At 38.6% G+C, this 25,071-nt stretch overlaps 1 protein-coding gene across 1 annotated transcript in view; it reads right to left on the bottom strand.

Annotated features, from left to right (window-relative positions):
• The window catches only part of gsk3ba (glycogen synthase kinase 3 beta, genome duplicate a), a 178,495-nt gene that overhangs the window by 18,970 nt on the left and 134,454 nt on the right, over positions 1-25,071 (bottom strand). Inside the window, exons 4-8 of the mRNA XM_072260292.1 lie at positions 13,000-13,110; positions 6,704-6,834; positions 5,081-5,187; positions 2,825-2,922; positions 1,818-1,913 (exon numbers count right to left, since the gene is read on the bottom strand). Coding sequence (XP_072116393.1) covers positions 1,818-1,913; positions 2,825-2,922; positions 5,081-5,187; positions 6,704-6,834; positions 13,000-13,110 — 543 coding nt within the window. The remainder of the gene's footprint in view (positions 1-1,817; positions 1,914-2,824; positions 2,923-5,080; positions 5,188-6,703; positions 6,835-12,999; positions 13,111-25,071) is intronic.

Raw genomic sequence — 25,071 nt, 5'->3', positions numbered from 1 at the left:
CTTAGATTCAATGCTCCTAAAGAATAGATGCTTTCCCTTTACCCGGTTTAATCGAATAAATTCTGAGTATAATTCGGCTCTTTCAAAATTGGACATTTATAGAGAAAAATAGTGAGATTAATGATATAACAGATAAAAAGAAAACAAAAAGGTTGAACTACATTCAAATAATAAAAATCATACTTAAGGTACCAAGCCAATATGAAAAAGCTCCTATTACTATTAACACGAGTATTAATTCTGTATCAAAATATGAAAATTCTGCATTCTGAAATAAATTGAAGCTCAGTAACAATTTGACAGTGTGCATAAATCCAAAATCTATACCCTCAGCAACAACATGCAATAGTTGTAAATAACAAGGAAAAGACCACATAGAACACATCACAAAAAGGCTTACTAGGCCACCTTAATCTTTCTTACTCCAGGGTGCAATTAATTAGTAACAGTTAGTTAGAACATCTAAGCTAGAACGCTTCACGTCTAATGTGCACCTATCAATCTGATCACTGTAAAAATTAGTCACTAAAAGTTAAACTGTCATGTTTTCATCACTTAGGTCTTTCACTCAGAGGAAATGAAGAATATTATCAGAACACAATGCATATTTTAACTGGGACTCTAACTGACAAACCATTAACTCTTTAAAGACCATCTATGAAGTCTTTGCCCATTTGTTTATAGACAGTAAACTAATGCACGCTGTTGCCGTGCATTAGATGGTGAAGAATCATTTTGCCTTCAAGTTTCTGGATTCAGGAAAATGAAAAGGCAAGTCTGTAATGGATACATGTACATTTTCAAATTGTTCTTGAGCTTCAGTTTATTTCAGAACACAGAGCTTTTATACTCTAGAAAAGCTACTCAAACCTCACAGTCAAAGGGCTCTGCACAAAAAAAGTCAAGTTGAGTTCCCTGCAGTTTAATGTAGATGATGCTTGTCTACTACATCCAGTGTCAAACCTGTGTATCCTATAATGGAGCAGAATATTTTTAATCAGGAAAAAGCTTTAAAGAGTAAAATAAACTTCTGTGAGAGGCCTTGAAACAATTTCAGTCTACAAAGCATGCAACCATTTCGTTGTTGGACTTTTGCTGCAGCAAAGCTTTGATTACTCTCAGTATTTCAGCAGAACTAAGGAATTCTATATTCTACCTTATACAGGAGAAAAGTGGAATCCATAAATTAGCAAATTATGAGGTTAAAGTGTACCATTGATCTCTGCAGTTCACTAGATTAAGGCAGCTCACCGATTCCCATTCAATATTTGCTCACATTACCTGACCATTTTATCGTACGTTCTTGCCCTCACTTTCAATCTCATCCCTGATTTCCCATAAACTTTTACCCATCTTACATACACCCTCACCCTCTCACAAACAATAATTCCTAATCAATGAACTCTTACACTCATAATCAATCTGGTCAATACGATCACCCCACGAGAGAAAACTATTTGAAGATTGTAGGTCACCCGATTCAATAGACGTTTACTTGTGCAGACCAATGTAACCTTGTATTGTACTGCTCATGCCCAGTGCTAGTTTCAAAGGTAATCTATATTCCATTTTTTAGGAGGGTAAAGAACAACATTTAATTCCTACAACTGTAATAGTACAAACAGCTTTATGACTGAACCAAAGTCAACTACTGAATGATTGTTTTGTTTAATAATCTTACTATTTAATAATTATTGTGAAATTACTAACATGTTCGTCAGTTTAGTTTTGAGCACTGACATGAGAGTTTCTTCTCTACACCTTGCAAATAAAGAGACCCAAATGAAATGAATTTGTGTATCTTAACTCTTTCTTACCTTAGTCCAAGGATGTGCCTTGATCTGTGGAAATTTGAACTCGGTGTAATTGGGATTCATCTCTCTGATTTGCTCCCTTGTTGGTGTTCCCAGGACCTGGAAACAAACATGGAATAAATACAAATTGCACAATCTGATGAATCAATACACAATAAAATTCATTAGGTGATACAATTTCAAGTTGAACACAGGCTCCCAAACCTCTTTAATGCTAGAGAATTGCATATATGTCGACGAGTTGCAAGACATGAGCTTTAAGTACTCAAAATTATCAACCACAAACAAGGCGAAGTTCCGCTCAAAAAAATCTCAAGGGCCAGCTGGCGGCACAATGACATCAGCACCGGACTCCGGAACGAAGGTTCCCAGATTTGAATCCAGTCAGGGCTGCTCCCGAGTACACTTTCCATCTGTGCTGGGTTGAGTGTCGAGATCACAACTTGACCTCATAAAATAAAGGGAAAAATGCTACGGGATATCTGTGTGAGGAGTGGCGTGCCACACAGTCTCTCTCTCGCTCCGCGCCTAGTAAAGGCATGAAAAAGTCATCGTCCCGCCAACATCGCATACGCACGCCAAAAAAATAAAATCAAATCTCAAAAGGTTTGGATGACCTGTCAACTATCCATTTGCCATCTGGTCAGTTCTAACTCAAACGTACACAAAGACTTTTCCAATTATAAAAATTATATTTATTTCACATGAAAGAATTAGTTATGTTTGTTGTTTGAACAAAGTGTATATCATTGAGCATGACACAAATCATTCAACATCAAATCAATTAAAAACTTGTGTTAGGTCCAGAAAGTGTCATGAAGTAGCAGAAAAGAAAGCTTTTCACAGACAAAGTATTCTACAGCAAATAATTTTTTTATCAAACCAAACTGTCACAATAAGCTCAAAATTACCTTTGTTGAAGTACTGGAATTGAACATAGGCAAGCATTCAGAGAAGCAAAACAATAGGAACTTCAAAATTAAGTGTTTCAAGAACTGACACCCCCATACCTTTATAATTTCTACCAGCTGATCAACACCGCTGTCACCAGGGAAGATGGGCTGCCCTAGCAATAGCTCTGCTAATACACAGCCAGCTGACCATACATCTACGAATACAAAAGTTAAGTAGTTAATTTTCAGAACAGTGAATATGATTACTTTTATTAAAAATTTGATTGTGTCTAGTATATTTTGGAATATTTTTGAATTAGCAAAACAACTAAATTGGCACCTAATTAATTTGTATAAATTTATTCTCCAGATTGTTTTGGGATAAAAACAGAGAATTGAATGTTCAGCAGAATACAGCAGAACTCCCATTGTTTGGAAATCCTGATGGTTCCACATTTGGTTCATTGAAGTCACACTCCTACGCTCACTTTAAACACACCAGGTCCCAAATTCGCTTTTAATAGGTTTACTGAAAAATCAATTATACTATCATATAATATATATTTTTGATATAATATATATATATAAATAAAGGTACTGTATATTAAAGGCATGTTTTGTATTAATTGAAGTAATATCTAAAAACTACCAGTTTAGCACCCAAGTTCTAAAAATGCTGAATTATCTCTAGCAGGATTTTATCAAAGATCTAGAAAAGTGAATTAACCTTGATAAATTTAGCTTGTTCCCAAAAGTCACAATATGGATCCAGCTTCTCAGATTTCCAGAGGCCCACAATTTAGATTCTCATCCCTACCAGCTTAATTATGATGGGCCATTTGTCTTGGCTCCATTCATTTGATGCACAGTTGGTACTGCCTTAGAACAAACATGTATATGTATATCTAACCATTTTAGTGAACACAGTACAACTTAAAACTTTGCAAAAGATAATAAACTTATAAACATCATAAACAATAAACATGGTAGTGACTGACTAGAAGAATAGACACACATCAGAGATTAAATTCAGTACAGAGTAGTGTGAATAATATTTGATAGGAAGAATGATTAATCAAGGGGTGCAAGAATTGCAGGTCAATAAATCCTTGAAATGTTTAAGAGAGCCATACAGCACTACAGTAGACAATCCATTCGACCCACCTAGTCCATGCTGACCTGTTTTTCTGCCTACACCCAGACCTCATGACAAGCTAACAAAGCAATTGATATATGGAATCTTGGACAATAAATAGATGCACAGAAAATGAAATACAGGAAGTACAACTTAATTTATTAAAAAAAGTACTAAATTTGTTCTTAGCTGCCTGTCATGGTTTCTATAGCCATTTTCTGTACAGGGTTGTTCTACGCCACCCAGCCTTCAAGTGACAGGATTTACATCTCTTGTCTTTTCAGATGTATAAATGCATCACTGTTGATAGCGTATTCTGAAACTTTTAAATCAAGTCTGAAGACAGAATGTCCAACTGTGGACCAATAACTGCACTGTCACAACTTTCCTCTTGGATCAGATAATCCATCTGCTAAAGGATATTCCATTTTGAATAGGAACTATTGTTACAAACCTGCATTCTCACATTCCTAAGCTTGAAAAGCATATTTTTTGGGGCATCTTGTTCAACCAAGGCAAGGAGAATGCCTCTGCAGCAAAACTAAATGTTTATTGGTCTTACCTTTTGACACAAAAAAAAGACCGACATAACAGTTAATTACTAACTACATGATAGCTAATTCAAAGTTCATTGGATAGTCAGTTTTAATTCCATTCTCACTATTTAGCACCCATTTGGTGAGCAGCAAATGATGTGTTATTCCACAGGTTCCTTGAACTAACAATGAAGAATAAATCAGTTTCATTTAGTTGTATAGTGAGGTACAATTTTATTAACCTCAGCTGTAAAGGAAGTTAAAGTAAAAACTAAATGCTGGAAATAGAATGCACAGGCAGCATTTGTGGAGAAAGAAACAGAGTTCAGATTTTAGGTTAACAAATCTCCTTCAGAACTGGTTAGGGGTCAATGACCTGAAACGTTAACTGTTTTTCTCTCCACAGCTGAATATATACTTTTATTTAAGACTTCCAGCATCTAGACTTTTGATCCTCAAGAACTACAAAGCTACCCATTGTAGAGATCAGAGCTATCATTGTGTCTTCAAAGTGCAATATATAGGTTAGGAAAACAATGCTTGCTGCATATCAGGGAATAGAACAATTTTAAACAATGAATCAAGAACAAATATGTCTCACTCACATATCGCAGGAAGTTTAATTATTTCATATAGCAAGAACAAAAGACTGAAGCTGCAAATCAAGTAACAAATAAAAATTACTGAAATAACAAAACTTACCTATACTGGAGGTATAATCCGTGGCACCAAAGATCAACTCCGGTGCCCTATAGTACCGTGAGCAGATATAAGAAACATTTGGTTCACCACGCACCAATTGTTTTGCACTGAAATAAAACATTTGAAGAAATAAGCAAACTGGAATAATGTAAGTAACAAGATATTTACATCCTAATTTTCAGACGTTAAAAGCAAAATAATTCATGGTTGTAAATGTAAAAGTCAATTATTTCTTTAAACATATGGATAAGCCCACTTGAGAATTCAGACTTCATAATCTCTGGAATATCAGAATGGAGGGTGTAGATCAGTAGAAATTAGCTTAATGGTAACCATGAAAAAATAAATTGAGATCTGCATGTAATATTGATATATAGGTTGAGTACCCCTTATCCAAAAACTTTTGAAATACAGATTTTTTTGAGTGCTGACATGACATCATAATTGAAAAATGCAATAAGGCGCTGGGAAGGTTCCCAGGCGACGTGCATGCCTCTGTGCATTACAGACAGTTCTGAGAGATAACCTCACATACGTAATGAACAGAAGTTAATGAAAAATAGAAAAACACTGCAGAAAGTGAAAAATGAAGATTTCAATTATGTATTGAAAGAATGCATTTGTCAGCTTTAGAGTGAACATGTGCTGCAGTATGCTGATCATGAAACAAGTAAACAGCTATCACAACAAACTGAAAACTAAAGGTAATTGTGAATATTTAGCAGGCTGGTTGCAAAAAATTAAGGCCCAGCATTAAGTTTTCAAAGATTTAAAACATTTTAAAGATAATTGTCCACTGATCACGCAAAGATTGCTGCTGATGAACATCCAGAACAAGTCTACAATGGATTGTTTTTAAACCTTACATAAGCCTAAAAAAAAGTAAAATACAAATAGAGTTTACTGTAACCTTTTAATCAAAACACGGCATCCTAGGTGGAGAGTGAAAGCCTGCCGTTGTTTGTTGCTGTTCAACAGCTGATTCAGGTATTCTCTCGATGCTGCTGTGCTGCTTTTGTTACCCTGCACACATTATATTTTCATTATATTAATGGTATGTAATTTTTTTTTACTTGTTAAGTTCATATGTGTAATGAAGTACAAGACAAAGACTGCTTACCAGTAGCACATAAATTCAGAGTCAGAAATGATGGCAATCCCAATCTATCTCATTATGTATTCCAAAATCTGAAACACTTTTGTCCCCAAGCATTTCAGATAAAGGGTACTCAACCTTTATTAGCTAATGTATTTATTTGTTATAAGTAACAGCTGAGCTTAAAAATTAAAGCCAAGGCAAACACAGATATTTCATCTATATATCATCCACCAACCCTACTTCTATTCGTTCAAGTGGTGAGTTTTGCTGGCAAATACAGACTGTATTGGTCACCCAGAGAGCAGCCTTTGTGAATTGAGTATTTATTGTGAAGGTATTCCCTGAAGTACTGAAGGGAAGGGAGTTCCTGAGCTTAAACCTAGTGACAAAGGTGGTACACCAATATACTTCTAGAAAGTGTAGACCTTGGAGGGCATTTCAAGTGGCAGCATTCCCAGTTGTTTGAAGCCGCGGATTTGGGAGATGTTGATGAAAATGTCGTAAGTAACGCCATGATCACTCACCTGCCAAAGTCACAAAGTTTTAGCACAGCTGTATCAGGATCAAGCAGCAGATTTTGTGGTTTGATATCCCGGTGGCAAATTCCAAAGGAATGGATGTATGCTAAACTCCGGAACAGCTGATACATATACAACTAAATAAAAAAAGATTTTTTCAAAAATGAATGTCAGAATTTCTAATTAGGAATCGTTAAAGACTTATTATATTTGCATTCCCAAGGCACCTTAAAATATAATTTGATATTAATAATAATTTGATTGTTTGTCAATCAAATTATACAGCAAAATACTAGACATACAATCTGAGCTTTATGATGCTAGTTGCGCCAGGAACTTTTGACATGAAAGAATTGCACTCGATACATCTACTACAGACAGAATGGCAGATAGTCTTAGTTTAACATAATAGTTAGCAACTCAGGCAGAACAGCTTCAATAGTGTAATTAATAAATTGACAAGTTAAAACATGGCACAGCATACATATCTGTTTTAGTTGTATGCATGCTTCGCTCAAAGGTTTCCAGGCTCAGGACACTACTGAGATGCGAGCATAATCATTCCAGGGTTATTAATATTAGTTTGCAAAAATGAATGATAACTTAAACTGCAGTTGCACTTAATGTTCGGCTGAATGAGTTGGCCATTGAAAAATCTTTTAATTGCTTTTAGTCATAGTCATACTTTATTGATCCCGGGGGAAACTGGTTTTTGTTACAGTTGCACCATAAATAATTAAATAGTAATATGTAAATTATGCCAGAGTTGGATGCATCAGCAAGGGAGATGAGGCCGAGTACAGGGGTACGGTAGGAAACTTTGTCACATGGTGTGAGCAGAATTATCTGCAGTTTAATGTGAAAAAGACTAAGGAGCTGGTGGTAGACCTTTTGGCTTTTCAAACTATTACAGACTAAATGGCCAATCAACTCGTGTGCAATATGAATACTGGCCTTGTCTACATAGTTCCCACAGAACTTTATAGTTTCATATTTAAAATATTCTGAAATGATTGAAAGGTAATGAACAATTGTAAATAAATTGCTACTTTAAATTTATGAGGAAAATAAATCATAATTTCAGCAACTGATACTTGCTTAATGTCAACTAAATGGCTGGGAATTGCTAGAATGCATGCATCTACGTGCTATCTTGTGCAATCACTTGCATGCCATATTGATGTCAAATTATGGTAACGAATAAACATTCAAGGGCCTGACTCTGAACTACAAAATTTTTGCTCATTGTTAAAACAGAGCTCAGTCACAGGTTTCATGGTCTGCAAGGAGTTTTAAGTGATCTCAGCTGAAGTAATAAGAGTACTACACACCTTGGTTAAAGATCAAAATGTGCTTATTTCAGATTACCATTTAATAATCCCAGCAGGAAGCATGCCAAATGGGCTTTGAATAGAGACAGAATTGAAGAGGTACCTGATGCTCATCTAGTTATGACAGGCCAAGTAATGTTCATGACATTCTAAAGTACTTAAGCCTTCTTAAAGGCCTTACAATGCCATGGCTAGCTTTCCTAAAACTGTTTAAAACCACAAATAAATTTCCATCTCTAATTCAATAGAAAGATAAAACACTTCTTGCTCCATTGTATTCCAAAGATTAGTTCAGTGACTGTCCCAGTGCGTTACTTACAAGATCACCCATATTGCTACGCCTTGAGTCTTGAGGATTGAAGCTCAGTTCCTTTTCTTTCCATCATGTGACAACATCCAGGTCAGTCCCTACATGCACACTGATGACACCAGTTCCATTTTTCCACTACATTTAATCTGCCCCAGATTTCCTACTATTAACGTGCTTGTACAGCATTCAATCTCTACAAAATAGGACGGATGGTAAAAAAGCAAAGATAGCATGCAGTCAGGCTGGCAGGGAAGGCAGGTAGATGATAGGACATAATTGTAGCCAGCAGGGCGAGTATCAGTGCATTAGGGATGCAGAATCAAAAAAGGTAACAAATATAGTACTCAGTGTTATATTTCCAATGCACGGAGTACAAGAAATAAGGTAGATGATCTTGTTGCACTATTACAGATTGTCAGGTATAATGTGGCCATCACTGTATCGTAGCTGCAGGATGGTTGCAGTTGGGATCTGAATGTCAGAGGGATAGGAAGGTAAGCAGAAGAGATGGTGTGGCTCTGCTGGTAAAGAATGGCATCAAATCAGTAGAAAGGTGTGACATTGGATCAGAAGATGTTAAATCCTTGTGGGCTGAGTTAAGAGACTGCAAGGGTAAAAGGACCCTGATGGCAGTTATATACAGGCCTCCCAACAGTGGCTGGGATGTGGACCACAGATTACAACAAGAAATAGAAAAGGCATGTCAAAAGGGCAATGATAGTCATGAGAGATTTTAACATGCAGGTCAATTGGGAAATTCACATTGATAATGGATCTCAAGACAGTGAGTTTGTTGAATGCCAACGAGATAACTTTTTAAGAGCAGTTTGTCTTTGAACCTATTAGGGGATCAGCTATACTGGATTGGGTGTTGTGTAATGAATTGAAGGTGATCAGGGAGTTTAAGGTAAAAGAACCCTTAGGAAGCAGTGATAACAAGACGATTGGGTTCAAATTGAAATTTGATAGGGAAAAAGTCTAGTATAGCAGTATTTCAGTAAAGGAAATTACAGTGGTATGAGAGAAGAGCTGGAAGGAGATGCTAGCAGGGGTGACAGCAGAGCAGCAATGGCGTGAGTTTCCGGGAAAAATGAGGAAGGTACAGGATAAATGTATTCCAAAAACAAAGAAATACTCAAATGGCAAAACAGTACAACTGTGGTTGACAAGAGAAGTCAAAGCTAATGTAAAAGCAAAAAAAAAAGGCATAGAACAAAGCAAAAATGAGTGGGAAGACAGAGGATAGGGAAGCTTTTAAAAACCTACAGAGAGCTACTAAAAGAATCATTAAGAGGGAAGAGATGAAATATGAAAGCAAGCTATTATTTGAAACTTTTGCAACTTAGTTACTCCAAGTGGTAATATACAGAAGTCAATTAACCAACCACACATCACTGAGAAGCAGGAGGAAACTGGAGCATTCCATGGAAACCCATGTAGAACGAGGGGTTAGAAGTCACTGGATCCTGCTATGCAACCAAGCCACCCTGGGAAGTTTGAGATTTGATGTTAATATGAATGAAACTCAGAATGTCAGTCTGGCACCCTCCAACAAAATACTGTGCACCACTGATTTACTGTCTCAATACAATTCCATGAAAAATCTTGAATGTTTTCCTACTTGAATAAAAAACCATGCAACTTCCAGCTTAAGGTTAATTTTGCATGTTAGGCAACATATTATTTTCAATGCAGCAATTTGTATCTTAAAAAACATACTGCCCATTAATCTACTGCATTTGCCCCTGGTGTTAAAGATTCAATACTGCAAGACAATTGCTGAACTTTGGCACAGCAATGCCTTGAGATGGCATAGTCATTAGGTATTCCCTAAGATAGCACAAATGGGATACAACATTTTTCTGTAACTTGTTTACTAAAAATCATGCTCTTAGCTCATACTATTATTTTTAGAACTGCTCTTTCCCCTGCAAATTAAATAAATCAAAAGCAGCTTGACAATATTTGGAAAATTTAAACCTGCCACTACATTGAAAATCTAATTATGAAAATTTAAGAAAATCTTAAACACAAGAGATTTTGCAGGTTCATCTGCCATACTAGTCTTGCATTCAAGCCATTTCTGCCTAGGATCTGCTAAACCGAGATAGAATCAAAACCTACAAACAGCCTTTGGATTTGACAAATGATCTGCATAACTCTTGGCCAAAGGAAAATTTAGAATTGCACTAGAAGGATTCCCGATTGAGATCTCCCTTGTTCATTTCCAAACAGCAGATATTATGAAAGATTGGAGACATTGTCTACAAACTTGCTGGAGGTAATTTATAGGTCACACAATCACTGTGGGCCTGCAGATGAACCAATTTTCTACAGCTAAATAAATTCCTGGGAAGTACAATATGAGTTTCAAGGGAAAAATCTGATTTCAACCATATGTTTTAAAATTAACACAAAAGATTGTAAACAGTTATGAAAAATGTAGATTTCTTTTCAAAATGAGTTTTTACTTCAATTACAAAACAGCAGCTACAGTGCAGCAAAAGTAACACAGTACAATCTGGTTATCAAGGATTAAGAAACCATCACAGAGGAATGGACAACATGCTCAGTGTGAACTACCACCTGGAGGTTGCCATATAAAAGCATTTTAATGGATGAAGTGTGAAGATTTCAGAGAACGTTAAGAAAATACAAGGAAGAAATTTGATGACAACTTAGCCACAGGAGTTTTTAACTCGGATTACGCATAGAATGAACTAGTCCAGTAAGAGACAATGACAATGTGCCAATGTAACACTCTTTGTTTTATTAAGCTGAACTGGCATATTAATTCACTTTACTAAGACACAATAAATCGGAGGCAGTAGGAATAGTAATCTGGTTGTAGTAAGAAACAATGGGTTCACTCTCAAACATCTTTAGTAGCATCCAAGATTCCACCAATGGGCAGAACAGTTGACCATTACAGTGGTAATAAGAGGTAGCTCAAAGCTTTGAGACACCGAAATGCTAACTTGCCAAACAAAATGAAACTCCTTATTGCGACCCATGGGAGTGTGGAGATTACGTATTATTTGTCAGAATCAATACAATTCCATGCTCACGTATATCTGACAAGCTCATCACTATCTACCAGGATGCTATGCAACTGTACACGTGCAAAATGTAGTGGTATTGTACTAACCAATAGTCTAGTTGCAATGGGTCAAAAATAGACAAAAATGGGTAAAACTGGATTTGAGTAATTGGTGTAATACCATCTCACTGGAGGAGAATGAAGGAATTGGAGTGAATGGAATGGAAGACAGCAAATCAACAATTTATGACAATAATAAATATACTAAAATTGCTAATAATCTGAATAGAAACTTGTCAGAGTAGCTTCAAGTAAAAATAATAAACAAAATTAAATATTACAAAAGTACATTTGTGAACAAACCTCTAGCCATTAAGCTTGCAACCCAATTAGCAAAGTTATAAGACATCATTTTGGGAGTGTTTTCTGAGTCACCACATGCAGTGAAATGCACGAGAACTACCTCAAAACTTGTCAAAGAGGATATCAGATAAGGGCAGGCTGCTGTTTATTGACTACAGCTCAGTATTTAACACAATCATACCTTCAGTAGTAATCAACAAGTTTTAAAACATGGGGTTCCGTAGCTCCCTCTGCAACTGGATACTTGACTTCCTCATCCGGACACCACAGTCTGTGCAGATCAGAAATAACATCTCCTCCTCGTTGGAAGGTTTCTCTACTCTCTCTATACCCATGATTGATTGTGTGTCTAGGCACAACTCAAATGTCATCTACAGGTTTGCTGAATATATCTTTCTTTATAAGGATTCCAAAGCAGAAACAAAGTAACAACCATTTTCTATTTTACTTTTTTTTACCGAAGATAATTAGTAAAAGAACCTCAGTGATTAGTCAATGCATGGAACATTTTTAGCTGAACCCTTCATACTATCATTCCAGCTAAGGAAAGAGTTGTCTTTGCTTCTTATAGCCATATTTAAAATAACCAATGCTCACAATCCATTCTAAACAAAAATGACTTTTATGACAAATTCCCAGACAGTCACTGCTGTTCACAAAGGATAGCCTAACAGTGTTAGTAGAGAAGATTCAGAAATGCCAGAAATTATATGAAGCTTATTAAAAGATTTATCATCCAACGTTTTAAACACATGAAGATTTTAGTGTACAATTGACTTTCTGTGATTGCTACTGTTAAAAATGTGGGCACAAACATTTACCAGGTCAGTGATAAAAGTTACAAATTTTAACAGATAGCATGCCAAATATTTGTAAAAGTTGAAAATGTATAATTGTCATAAATGCAATACAATGATCTTTTTTTCCCAACATACTCCTCAATTACTCTTTGGTTCCATACTCTTCAGTTGCAGATCATGAATGAAAGACCATTTAAGAGAACTTAAAATTTACTGACTGATCTCATTACATAAGGCCAGGCTAAATTAATTGAAAATGGCATTTCTTACTTATTGGATGCATTCTGTCTATTCAAACATTTCAATTCTAGCCTTGATCAACAATAAAATTTGCATCCTTTGAAATAAGAGTTTGGTTCCTGGTAGACATCGAGAACATGTTGCAAAGAAAATTCACTAAGTTTTCCACCCCAACATAAAGACAAATTGACACCAATTCTAGACATTGAATTGCTTACTTTTACATAAATCATTGGGAGTGTCTGCTTGGCTCGGCTGTAATGTCTGGCAACTCTGTACACAGTTTCCGGAACATAGTCTAGCACCAAGTTGAGGTACACTTCATCTTTCTAGAAAGGGAGACAAAAGGGTTGAAATTATTATTTGTAAGTACACAACTATGACAGTTTGCTCCAATCTATGGATTTGCCAATTTCACTGCATCAATTCACTGCTGAATACAGGATCATGTCTAGCAAACAGTAAAAGTTCTACATGATTCCAACAGTTTTCAATCATCTCCAATAGCTGTTCTGTTTTTTTTATACATTATACGAGGGGTGATTGATAAGTTTGTGCCTAAGATAGGAGTCAATTTTAGAAAACTTAGCACATTTATTTTTCAACGTAGTGCCCTCCTACAATTACACACTTAGTCCAGAGGTTGTGGAGCATACGAATCCTTTCTTTGTAGAAGTCAGCACCTTGGACCTCCAGAAAGTGGTCCACAGCAGGGGTGATTGATAAGTCTGTGGCCTACAGTAGAAGGAGATGAGTCAAGACCAATCTATACTTGTGCGTCAAATTGATGCCATAGGTACAGCATAGACGCGTACCCTATGCCATACCCTATGCTGTAGCCTGATGCGCACCTCCCCAAAAATGTAACTACGCGTTGCGGCAACGCAGACCCCAACAAATGTGATTGGTCCGCTTGGTAGCATCACATTTCCTCCTACGCTGCAATAGCTTCCCATTGGGCGACTGAAGGGCAGGGAAGGAACTCTGGCTGCAATGCTTTCCATAAAGCTTTATAGACCTCCAATGTTATGGAGGACCCTGTGCTTGATGCCAGTTTGTAGCTAGCTGTTACAGCCTGTTGACTTCCACCTGAAGCTAAAACTCGAATGGTGATTGCCAGTCTCTGAGTATACTGTGCGTACACTGATGCGAAATAAATGGTTGGAGATGATGAACCAAATTGTCAAACCTACCTGCCGACATCCGAAAATATTTGAAATGCATTTCCTCTTCCAGTGGCCGGACAAGCACAGAAAATTCACCCTCCTTCAGTTTCAGTCGCCATTGAAGTTGAGTTTGAAGTTTGAGTTTCTTCGTGTTGAGTTTCAACACGAAGAAACTCAACACAGTGGCAATAGAAACCCCACCGCCAACTAGCGTTTTGGTGGTGAATTGCAGAGCAACGCTGGCACACCAACGCACAAGTATAAATGCTCACAACGGCGTAGCCCACTTGCGTAGGCTACGGCATAAGCCAGTATGCACAAGTATAAATCAGCCCTTATACAGCTCTCGTTACATGCACGTGCAGTTCAACTCTGAGTGATTATGCAGAAAGTTTGAAGTTAATAACTCATCCCCTTCTACCTTAGGCCACAAACATATCAATCACACCTGCTGTGGACCACTTTCTGGAGGTCCAAGATGTCGACTTCTACAAAGAAGGGATCTGTATGCTCCACGACCGCTGGACTAAGTGTGTAAATGTAGGAGGGGTCTATGTTGAAAAATAAATGTGCTAGGTTTTCCAAAACTGACTCCTTCTATCTTAGGCCACAAACTTATCAATCACCCCTTGTACAAACTCTCATTATTTGCTATTATTTCTAGAAAACATTAATAACCATAAACACATCATCCAGGAAAAGTGCAATACATGCAGGGGTCCCCAAACTTTTTTGCACCGCGGACCAGTTTAATACTGACAATATTCTTGTGGACCGGCCAACCCGGGGGGGGGGGGGGGGGGGTGTTAATCACAATCGGAATATAGGTGATAAGTCAACTATAAGTCACTTATAAGTGGCTAATAACACTCAATTTCATAATAAACACACAACGCATATTTTCCTCACATGGATATAGCGATGTCAATTATAACAGTGGTCCCCAACCTCCGGGCTGCAGACTGATACGTTGCCGCGATACACGCTGGGTGGCACCTAATTAATTAGCTTATTTATTTTGGCCTTTTTCTTAAAGGTGTGCTAGGTGCGTTCCAGCCACCGCTGCATCCCTGCATTCTTCGTGGCAATGTATCGGTCCGCAGCCCGGAGGTTGGGGACCACTGAATTATAAGTCACTTATAAGTCAATAGCATAACATTTTAAGTAACATTTGGATATTAAACACACAGCACACATTTTCCTAGTATGAACATGTAAAATCATTGCAATACACCAATATCGCTGAATTAGTGGGAGCCCTGGGCTTGATGGGAGACAGCGATACTCGAAGGGGGTTCCTTATGTCCAGTCTATTCCGCAATTTAGTTTTTGTTGCGTTCATTGCAGAAAACTCCGCTTCACAGAGATATGTTGGAAATGGAAGCAACGTTTTCAGTGCTTTTGTGGCTATCTCAGGATATTCAGCCTTGACTTTGATCCAGAATGCCGGCAGAGATGTTATGTCAAACATACTTTTCAGCCCACCGACATCTGCAAGCTCGAGGAGTTGATCTTTTTCCCATGCTGACATGGATGATTCACCGGGGACATTCACAAATGGGTCACAGACCCATTCCTTTGCACATCTTGGGTCAGTGATGACCTCGCTTGCGTTTTAAGTTCACCAGTGGGCGTGACAGGGAATGAGGAAAAGTGCAGCTGACTCATATTGTTTCATATCACCAAATCATATCGTTTCCTCGTGGCCCATGCTTTGCGGCCCGGAGGTTTGGGACCACTGCAATACTGGAATATGCAGTCCAAAAACAACGTGCATTTGTTCCAATGCCATCACAGCAATTTTAAAGTTGTGAAAGTTTCAAAAGAAAATTCATGCTTACACGAGTGTAACATAATAATTTTTTTGAATAAAGCCTCACTTTTGAAGATCCTATCCCATTTTCTTTAAGAATTGTCCATGTATAACATATCAATATTATAGAAAACTTTGCTTCAATCAAGTGTACAAGTGATAAATCTAATAATCTTGGGATACAGGTCATAATTTGGAAATGTAGGCAGCAAGTTAACTTGCCTACAACCTAATTCTTAAAAATTGCAGCATACTGAAATAACAGTGTTATTAAGCAAAGATATTCAACGTTAACTCACACTACAACATACTAGAAAATATACCAGATTTAAAATAATGGAAACTGATCTGTTAAACTAACAACCACAAAAGTTAACAGGATAATAATACGCAGTAGTTCTGAACACCAATTCATCCTAGCTATTCAGAGGCAGACAAGCCATAGGCAGAGTTTTGTTACAGTTTGAGTTGAGGAGCAGCCAATCAGCAGATTCATTAGAAAAGGCCAATAAAAATAACTCAAGGACAAGCAAAGCAGCCATTCTTGTGAGTGTGCCAGTCTTTAGACTGGATTTAGCTCATCAAGCTTGGGTGAAGTAAATTCTCTTACAAGTTACGTGCTCTCTGTTCTTATTTGTTCATTCCTCATCTAATAGGGCATAATAGTTTAGTGAGATTAGCTTGAGGGGCAATGTTTTGTACTGTGTGTGGGATGTGGGAAGTCTGGGAGACATCCAGTCTCCTAGATAAAGAGCATCTGTACCAGGTGCACTAAGCTGCAGCTCGATGAACTTCAATTCATACAGGAGAATGATGAGGTGATAGATGAGCTACAGGAAGGCAGTCACCCCTAGGTTGCAAGAGACAGGTAACTGTCAGGAGGAGGAGAAACACACAGCCTGTGCAGTGAAAACCTGCTGCTGTTCCCGTCAATAATAAGTATACAACTTTAGATACTATTAAGGGGATGACCTACCGGTGGGGAGCCACAGTGAACAGGTTTCTGGCACTGAGTCTGGTGCTGTGGCTCCCAAGAGCAGGGATGTGAAGAAGACTGCAGTGCTGATAGAAGATTCCTTAGTCAGAGGAACAGACATGAGGTTCCATGGGCATAAATAGCATGTTGCCACCCTAGGGCCAGGATCAGGGATGACTCCAGGGATGATTCTCAATGGCATTCTCAAAGGGGAGGGTGAGCAGACAGAAGTCTTGGTACATATTGGTACCAATGACATAGATAGACAAGGTGAGGAGGTCCTGAAGAGAGCTATTAGGGACTAGGTAAAAGCTGAAAAACAGAACCTCCACAGTAGTAATCTCTGGATTGTTGCCTATACCACGTGCCAGTGAGGGTAAGAATAGAATGATTTGGCAGGTGAATACATAATACGTGGCTGAGGAACTGGTGCAGGGGGCAGGGCAGGGGTTTAGATTCATTGGGATCTCTTCAGGGAAAGATAGACCTGTACAAAAGGGAGGAGTACACATGAACCTGAGGGGTCCAATATCCTCGTGGGCAGGTTGGTTAGAGTCATTCAGGTGGGTTTAAACCAATTTGATAAGGTGGTGGGAAATGGAGTGATAGTGATAAAGATAAGGTAGTTGGTTTACAAACAGAAGCATTGTACAGTGAGACTCCTAGCAAGGAGAGGCTGATGATAGGGCAAAATTACAGTCAACAGGATGAGCTGCAAAATAAAAAGTCGTCAAAATTGGGAAGGGTGCGTGCAGTGTACATAGTAAGGTTGATGAACTTGCAGCACAGTTACAGATTGGCATGTACAATCTTGTAGGCATCACTGAATCATGGCTGAGGTTGACACATTGTATGGAAAGGAGAGGCAGGGGGGCAAAGGGGGAGGTGTGGCATGGCTTTTTTGGTTAAAAAAAATTGAAATTAAATCATTAGAAAGAGGTGACATAGGGTTGGAAGGTGATGAATCATTATGGATAGAACTAAGGAACTGCAAGGGTAAAAAGACACTGATGGGAGTTATATCAAGACCCCCAAACAGTAGTACTGATGTGGTCTACAAGTTTCACGGGAGATAGAAAATTCATGCTAAAAAAGGCAATGTTACAATAGTATTGGAGGATTTCAAGAAGCAGGTAAATTGGGAAAGTCAGATTGGTGCTGGATTCCAAGAGGGAATTTCTAGAATGCCTGCAAGATGGCTTTTTAGAGCAACTCGTGGTTGAGCCCATTAGAGGATCAGCTATTCTGGATTGGGTGTTGTGCAATGAACTGGAAATGATTAGAGCACTTAAGGTGAAACAACCCTTAGGGGCAGGTGACCATATGATCAAATTTACCCTGAAATTTGAGAAGGAGAGGCTAAAGTCAGATGCATCAGTATTACAGGAGTGAAGGGAATGACACAAGTACGAGAAAGGAGTTGGCCAGAATTGATTGGAAAAGTGCACAGGCAAGGATGACAGTACAGCAGCAATGGCTGGAATATCTGGAAGCAGTTTGGAAGGCACAGGATATATACATTCCAAAGAGGAAGAAGTATTTTAAAGGCAAGATGACACAACCTGGATAACAAGAGAAGTTAGAGGATTGGGAAGCTTATAAATCCCAACAGAAAACAACTAAAAAAGTCATTGAGGGGAAAAAATGGAATACAAAAGTAAGCTAGCCACTAATATTAAAGAGGATACCAGAAGTTTCTTCAGATACATAAAGTATAAAAGAGAAGTGAGTGGATTTCGAACAGCTGGAAAACGATGCTGGAGAGATAGTGAGGGGGGAACAAGGAAATGGTGGACAAACTGAATAAGTGTTTTGCAGTCTTCACTATGGAAGACACTAGCAGTATGGTGGAAGTTCCAGGTGTCTGGGCTCATGAAGTATGTTAAGTTACGATTACTAGGGAGAAGGGTTCTTAGGAAACTGAAAGGTCTGAAGTCACCTGGACCAGATGGTGTACACCCCAGTGTTCTAAAAGAAGCAGCTGAAGAGATTGTGGAGGCATTAGTAATAATCTTTGAATTACTAGAGTCTGGAATGGTTCTAAAAGACTAAAATTGCAAATGTCACTGTACTCTTCAAGGGAGAAAGGCAGAAGAAAGGAATTAAAGGCCGGTTAGTTTCTTCAAGGGAAAATCTTGCCCGACAAATCGTTGGAATTCTGTGAAGAAATAACAAGCAGGAGAATTGGTGGATGTTGTGTACTTGGATTTTCAGAAGGCCTTTGACAAAGTGTCATACATGAGGCTGCTTTTCAACCTAACAGCCCATGGTATTACAGGAAAGATTCTAGAATGGATAAAGCAGTGCTGATTGGCAGGAGGCAGAGTGGGAATTAAGGGAACCTTTTCTGGTTGGCTGCCAGTGACTAGTGGTGTTCCACAGGGTTCTGTGTTGGGACCAATTCTTTTTACATTATTTGTCAATGATTTGGATGGTGAAGTTGATGGCTTTGTTGCAAAGTTTGCAGACAATATGAAAAGAGCTGAAGGGTCAGGTAGCTTTGATGAACTAGAGGCACTATGGAAGGTCTTAGACAGATTAGGAGAACGGGCAAAGAAGTGGCAGATGGAATACAATGTCAGGAAGTGTATGGTCATGCACGTTAGTCGAAGAAATGCAAGGGTTGACTATTTTTGAAATGGAGAGAAAATACCAAAATCTGAGGTGCAAAGGGACTTGGAAGTCCTTGTGCAGGATTCCCTAAAGGTTAATTTGCAACTTGAATCCGAGGTGATGAAGGCAAATGTGATATCAACATTCTAGAGAACTAGAATATAAAAGTAAGAATGTAATGTTGAGACTTTATAAAGCACTGGTGTGGCCTCACTTGCGTATTTGTGAGCAGTTTTGGACCCCTTATCTTAGAAAGGATGTGCTGAACTGGAGAGGATTCAGAGGTGGTTCACGAAAATTGTTTCCAGGATTAAACGGCTTGTCATATGAAGAACAGTTGATGGCTCTGGTCCTGTATTCACAAATTCAGTCGAATAATGCATGACCTAATTGAAACCAATTGAATGGCAAAAGGCCTTGATAGAGTGGATGTGGAGAGGATGTTTCCTGTGGTAGGAGAATCTAAGACCACAGCCTCAGAATAGAGGGGTGTCCTTTTAGAATGGAGATGAGCAAGTTCTTTAGCCAGAGAGTGGTCAATCTGTGGAATTTGTTGCCACAAGCAGCTGTGGAAGCCAAGTCTTTATTATTTGACAAGGAACATATTGACTAGAAACATGCTCATATTTGTCATTCATGTGTCACCAGCATGGCCCCGGTGAATCATGGACTTGTATGACATAATCCAGCCACAAGGGTGAGCTGAATCTTTGAGAGAAGGCAAAACCTTACTCCCAACTTTGCTGACTGTTAAAGCTGTCAAAATTTTAGAATGCTTCTGAAAGCCCCTGTAACAACTAAAAATATGAAAAGTAGAATAATTAAAACTTGCAGCTTTAAAACCTCTACCACAATGGATGGATCTACAGATTCTTCAGTAGATTAACTCAGCACTTAACCTGTAAACAGAGTTTCAATGATGCAATAGGATCAACCAAAAAATTTGAGCTTCACTGGCTGAATTCCACATGGATTTCAGCAGTGCACCATACATAGATTTATTTTTATGGAATATTCTAGCAATTTTGGGATCCGAGTTTTGTTACACATACACCAAAACCAGGCTAGTAAATGACAGCAACTTGTTGCAGAACTGCTGACGTTCAACAGCAAAATTTAATCCAATAAGATAAATCCACAAATTCTATTGGGCAGGAATTGGACCTGAAAGGCAGCAAATTGTACTAGAAACAAAATAACAGTACAAACCCATATGGAAGATCTGACTGATATTTAACTATTATCCATGCTAGCTCCTGTCCTCAAAATTTCTTCTCTAAACAAGAAATATTGAGGACAGGAGCCAGCATGATTAATAGTTAGTTTAAGGGTCATAGAGGGATCAGAAGTGGAGAGAGTGAGCAGTTTCAAGTTCCTGGGTGTCAAGATCTCTGAGGATCTAACCTGGTCCCAACATATCGATGCAGTTGTAAAGAAGGCAAGACAGTGACTATACTTCATTAGGGGTTTGAAGAGATGTGGTATGTCATGGGGTTTGAAGAGATGTGGTATGTCACCAAATACACTCAAAAACTTCTATAGATGTACAGCAGAGAGTATTCTGACAGGCTGCATCACTGTTAGCTATGGGGGGGGGGGTGCGCGGAGAGACTTACTGCACAGGACCAAAAAAAGCTGAAGAGGGTTGTACATTTAGTCAGCTCCATCTTGAGTACTACCCTACAAAGAACCCAGGACATCTTCAAGGAGCGGTGACTTAGAAAGACAGCGTCCATTAGTAAGGACGTCCAGCACCCAGGGCATGCCCTTTTCTCACTGTTACTATCAGGCAGGAGGTACAGAAGCCTGAAGGCACACACTCAGTGATTCAGGAACAGCTTCTTCCCCTTTGCCATCCGATTCCTCAATGGATGCTGAACCTTTGGACACAACCTCACTTTAAAAAAAATATATATAGTATTTGGTGAACGCAGCAGGTCAGGCAGCATCTCTATGAAGAGGTACAGTTGACGTTTCAGGCCGAGACTCTTCGTCAGGACGAAGGGTCTCGGCCTGAAACGTCGACTGTACCTCTTCCTAGAGATGCTGCCTGACCAGCTGCGTTCACTAGCAACTTTGATGTGCGTTGCTTCAATTTCCAGCATCTGCAAAATTCCTCATGTTTCCATATATAGTATGTTTTTTTGTGCGATTTTTCAATATATGTTTATTGTAATTTATTTTATTTTGCTTTTTGTTCTGCTATATTATGTATTGCATTGAACTGCTGCTAAGTTATCAAATTTCACGTCACATGCCAATGATAATAAATCTGATTCTGAAGAGTAAACTGGAAATCTGATTCTGAAGAGTAAATTGGATAAACCTCAGTGAAGGCATGTGGCTGTTGTGTTTTACTATTTATTGTTATGTTTATTATTTAGTGTTGCGTTTGTTATGTTATGATTGCACTGCTCCTGAGAAACGCTGTCTCATTCTGCCCTGCAGAGCTGATGTACCGTTAGAATGACAATAAAGTTTTTTGAATCTTGAATCTTTAAAACTGGCAATGAACCATGAATAAAAACAAAAGAGGGATCTGATTAATAATTCCTGTTTCCATGGTTAGTTCTATTAACTTATGTAAACTGTGATATTTGGAGGGGTATTAAACTGATATGAAATCATATTAATCTTGTTTTCTTGGAACTGATCATTAGCTAATCTTGATCTGCAAATTCTTAATTGACAATTGATTTGAATGGTGCTAATTAGGAATTAGGTAGGAATTTTGTATGTGCAAGTTTATGCAGAGTGTAAGATTTTGAGACAGACCAGGAAATCATGGAGAAGGTACAGGCAAAAAAGGCACAGATGAAGGCTTCAGTAACTGAGCAACGGCTGGGACAAAAATGAGGTAATCTTAAAGTGGTAACTGGTCTTTGTGAAGATGAGATAAGGAGGCATGGAAGAGGATGTGGCTGCATGCTTAATTCAATATCAGTGGGCTAGGTTGTCTATGAATAACCTGACTCAGACTGAGAAGGAACTTAACGTTCATTGATACCTGGATGATTCATTTCCTGCCAAATACCAAAGCATAATGAAGTCCAGGTACTGTTGGTGATTTTGTTGAGAACAACAACATGTTCAAACTTAACAGAAAGAACTCAAGCTTCAAGCTGGATTACTCATTTCAATGAAGGCTAGATGTAAATGTATAACCTGCATCTATGATGAAAAATATAAAAGGCAGTAACTTATACAAGAATCTTTTGGCTATTTCTTGCTGAAAAAATGCTAAATTTTGGAGCAGCTAAAAACACCAAGCACCTTTACTCAAAACTATATGAAAATTTTGACAATTTACCTCTTTATTCCATGCATTCGGTTTGAACAACATTTTATTGCATTTTTTAATTATTACAAATCTGCCATATTTATAAATTGAATCAATCTGAAATATGGAGGGGAAAATTTTGTTAAGTAGAATACTCAGTAAATGAAAGTCCAGTTCCCACTGCCAGTCAAAGTAAACAACTGACAAGACAAACAGACAAACTTAACCACCTACTGGAGTAACATTTTTATATGGCTATTAAGTCTTCATTGTAGAGCTTCCTGACAGTTCGGAAAATCTACATGCAGAATAGCAAAGTCAAACATAATTGGGGGGGGGGGAGCGAAAAAATCTGTACAACTTCACTAGACAATCCCTTGTCCTTCAACTCCGCATCCTTTGATGTTATTCATTAGTTTATGGTGAGGTATGTTATCACAGGCCTTTTGAATATCTAATTTTTATGTATAGCAGAATTCTCTTTGCATAACCTCAAAATTCAATAATATTTTACTTATATTTCTATGCTTATTATTTATACTTTGTTCTTCCATTTCCTCAGGTTTGCTTTAAGCGGATGAAGGTACACTGCCATGACCGAAAGACAGGGAGGAGGGGAGGAACACTTAATAGTCCACCCGGAACATTTAATGATTAAGTGCCGACCGTTGTACTTACCAAGAGAGTTCTCCTCCGTGATCCTGACCGCAGTTTACATCCCGACAAAGGCTGATGTTAAGCAGGCACTTGATGTATTGAGTGACGCCATGAACAAACAAGAAACAGCCTACCCTAAAGCCTCTCAAATCATTGTCAGAGACTTCAATCATGTTTGAAGAAATCTCTGCCCAATTATCATCAACATATCACCTGCAGCACCAAGAGTCCCAAAATTCTTCACTACTGTTATACAGGTTTCCCCCGCCATCCGAAGGTGGAGCGTTCCTATGAAACGGTTTGTAAGCCGAAATGTCGTAAAGCGAAGAAGCAATTACCATTTATATGGGAAAAATTTGTGAGCGTTCGCAGACCCAAAAATAACCTACTAAATCATGCCAAATAACATATAAAACCTAAAATAACAGTAACATATAGTAAAAGCAGGAATGATATGATAAATACACAGCCTATATAAAGCAGAAATACTTTTCCACAATCATTACTGCACTGTTCTCCATAGTGAAAATTTCATGCAAGCGCCGTCGGCAGAAAATCTCACGCAAGCGCTGTTGGCAAAAACACGGCGCAAGTGCTCTCCAGTAACCTTTAAGTTATGAAGCTGCCAAATCATACCAAATACACGTAAAAATACACAGCCGATATAAAGTAGAGATAATGTATGTACAGTGTAGTATCACTTACCGGAATTGGGACAGGACCAAGCACACTGATGGTGGTGTGTTAGACTGAGTCGTTGCAGGTTGGGTGGTGCAGTGTCCCCACCCTCCAGGCCAACAGATACGGAACCGCGAAGCACGCAGGGGTGCAGCGGTAGCCAAGAGGAACCCAGCACATCTTTGAGAAAAAAACCGAAATAAACATGCTAATTAATTAGGTGCTGCCTGGCACGTAATTGTCAGCCCAGATCAGTGCCGATTTCCGATTGCGTTGTCTCTGATCTGGGCCGACAGTTACGTGTCGGGCAGCACCTAATTAATTAGCATGCTTATTTCGGCTTTTTTCTTAAAGATGTGTTGAGTGCCTCCCAGCTACCGCTGCATTCTCCGCGAATCGGTATCTGTCCGTGGCCCGGGGGTTGGGGTGGTGGGACACTGGGGTGTCATCTCGGCATCTGTTTGCATTAGGGCAAGCAGCTCATCTTCTCCTATGTCTGCCTGCCTCGATGTCGAAGGTCGAGGTTCGTTGTCTGCTGTGGCTGATGTGGAAGGCTTGCTTGACTGCTGAGCCTCGCGCATTTTTCTATCATACAGTTCTTTGTGAGGATTCAGACCATCCTGCAAATATACCCTAAACCTACGTACCCTTTCAAATTAAAGTAGTACTTTATCATTGCAGCGAAAATCTCACACACTTGCTTCACGTTCAGTTCCTGGACGACTTCACTTTTGGTCCGTTCGCTACTGCATTCAGTTTCAATTGTTATCCTTTCTTCTTCCAATTGCATCAGCTCTTCATCCATCAGTTCCTGGTCATGGGATGCCAAAACCTCTTCAATATCATGTTCATCAGCTTCCACAAGCCAATCTCATTTTGTCCTTACTTCATTCACCATCATCGAAACGCTTAATTATGTCTAGTTTTACACTAAGTGTAACACCCTTACGAGCTCTTTTAGGCTTTTCCAACACCTTAGAACTCATCTTGCTGATGGCTGTTCACAGGCACGTGTTAAAGCAATGCCGGCAAGAATGCAGTTCCGAATCCGGGGGAGAGTGGCTGTTCGGGGCGCGCTGTTTTTTTTTCGTAACAGTGAAAACACCT

The sequence above is a fragment of the Mobula birostris genome, chromosome 6 (genome assembly GCF_030028105.1).
Source record: "Mobula birostris isolate sMobBir1 chromosome 6, sMobBir1.hap1, whole genome shotgun sequence".
NCBI classification, from domain to species: Eukaryota; Metazoa; Chordata; class Chondrichthyes; order Myliobatiformes; family Myliobatidae; genus Mobula; species Mobula birostris.
The sequence above is the reverse complement of the archived record's forward strand: the minus strand, read 5'-3'. Positions and strand labels throughout refer to the sequence as shown.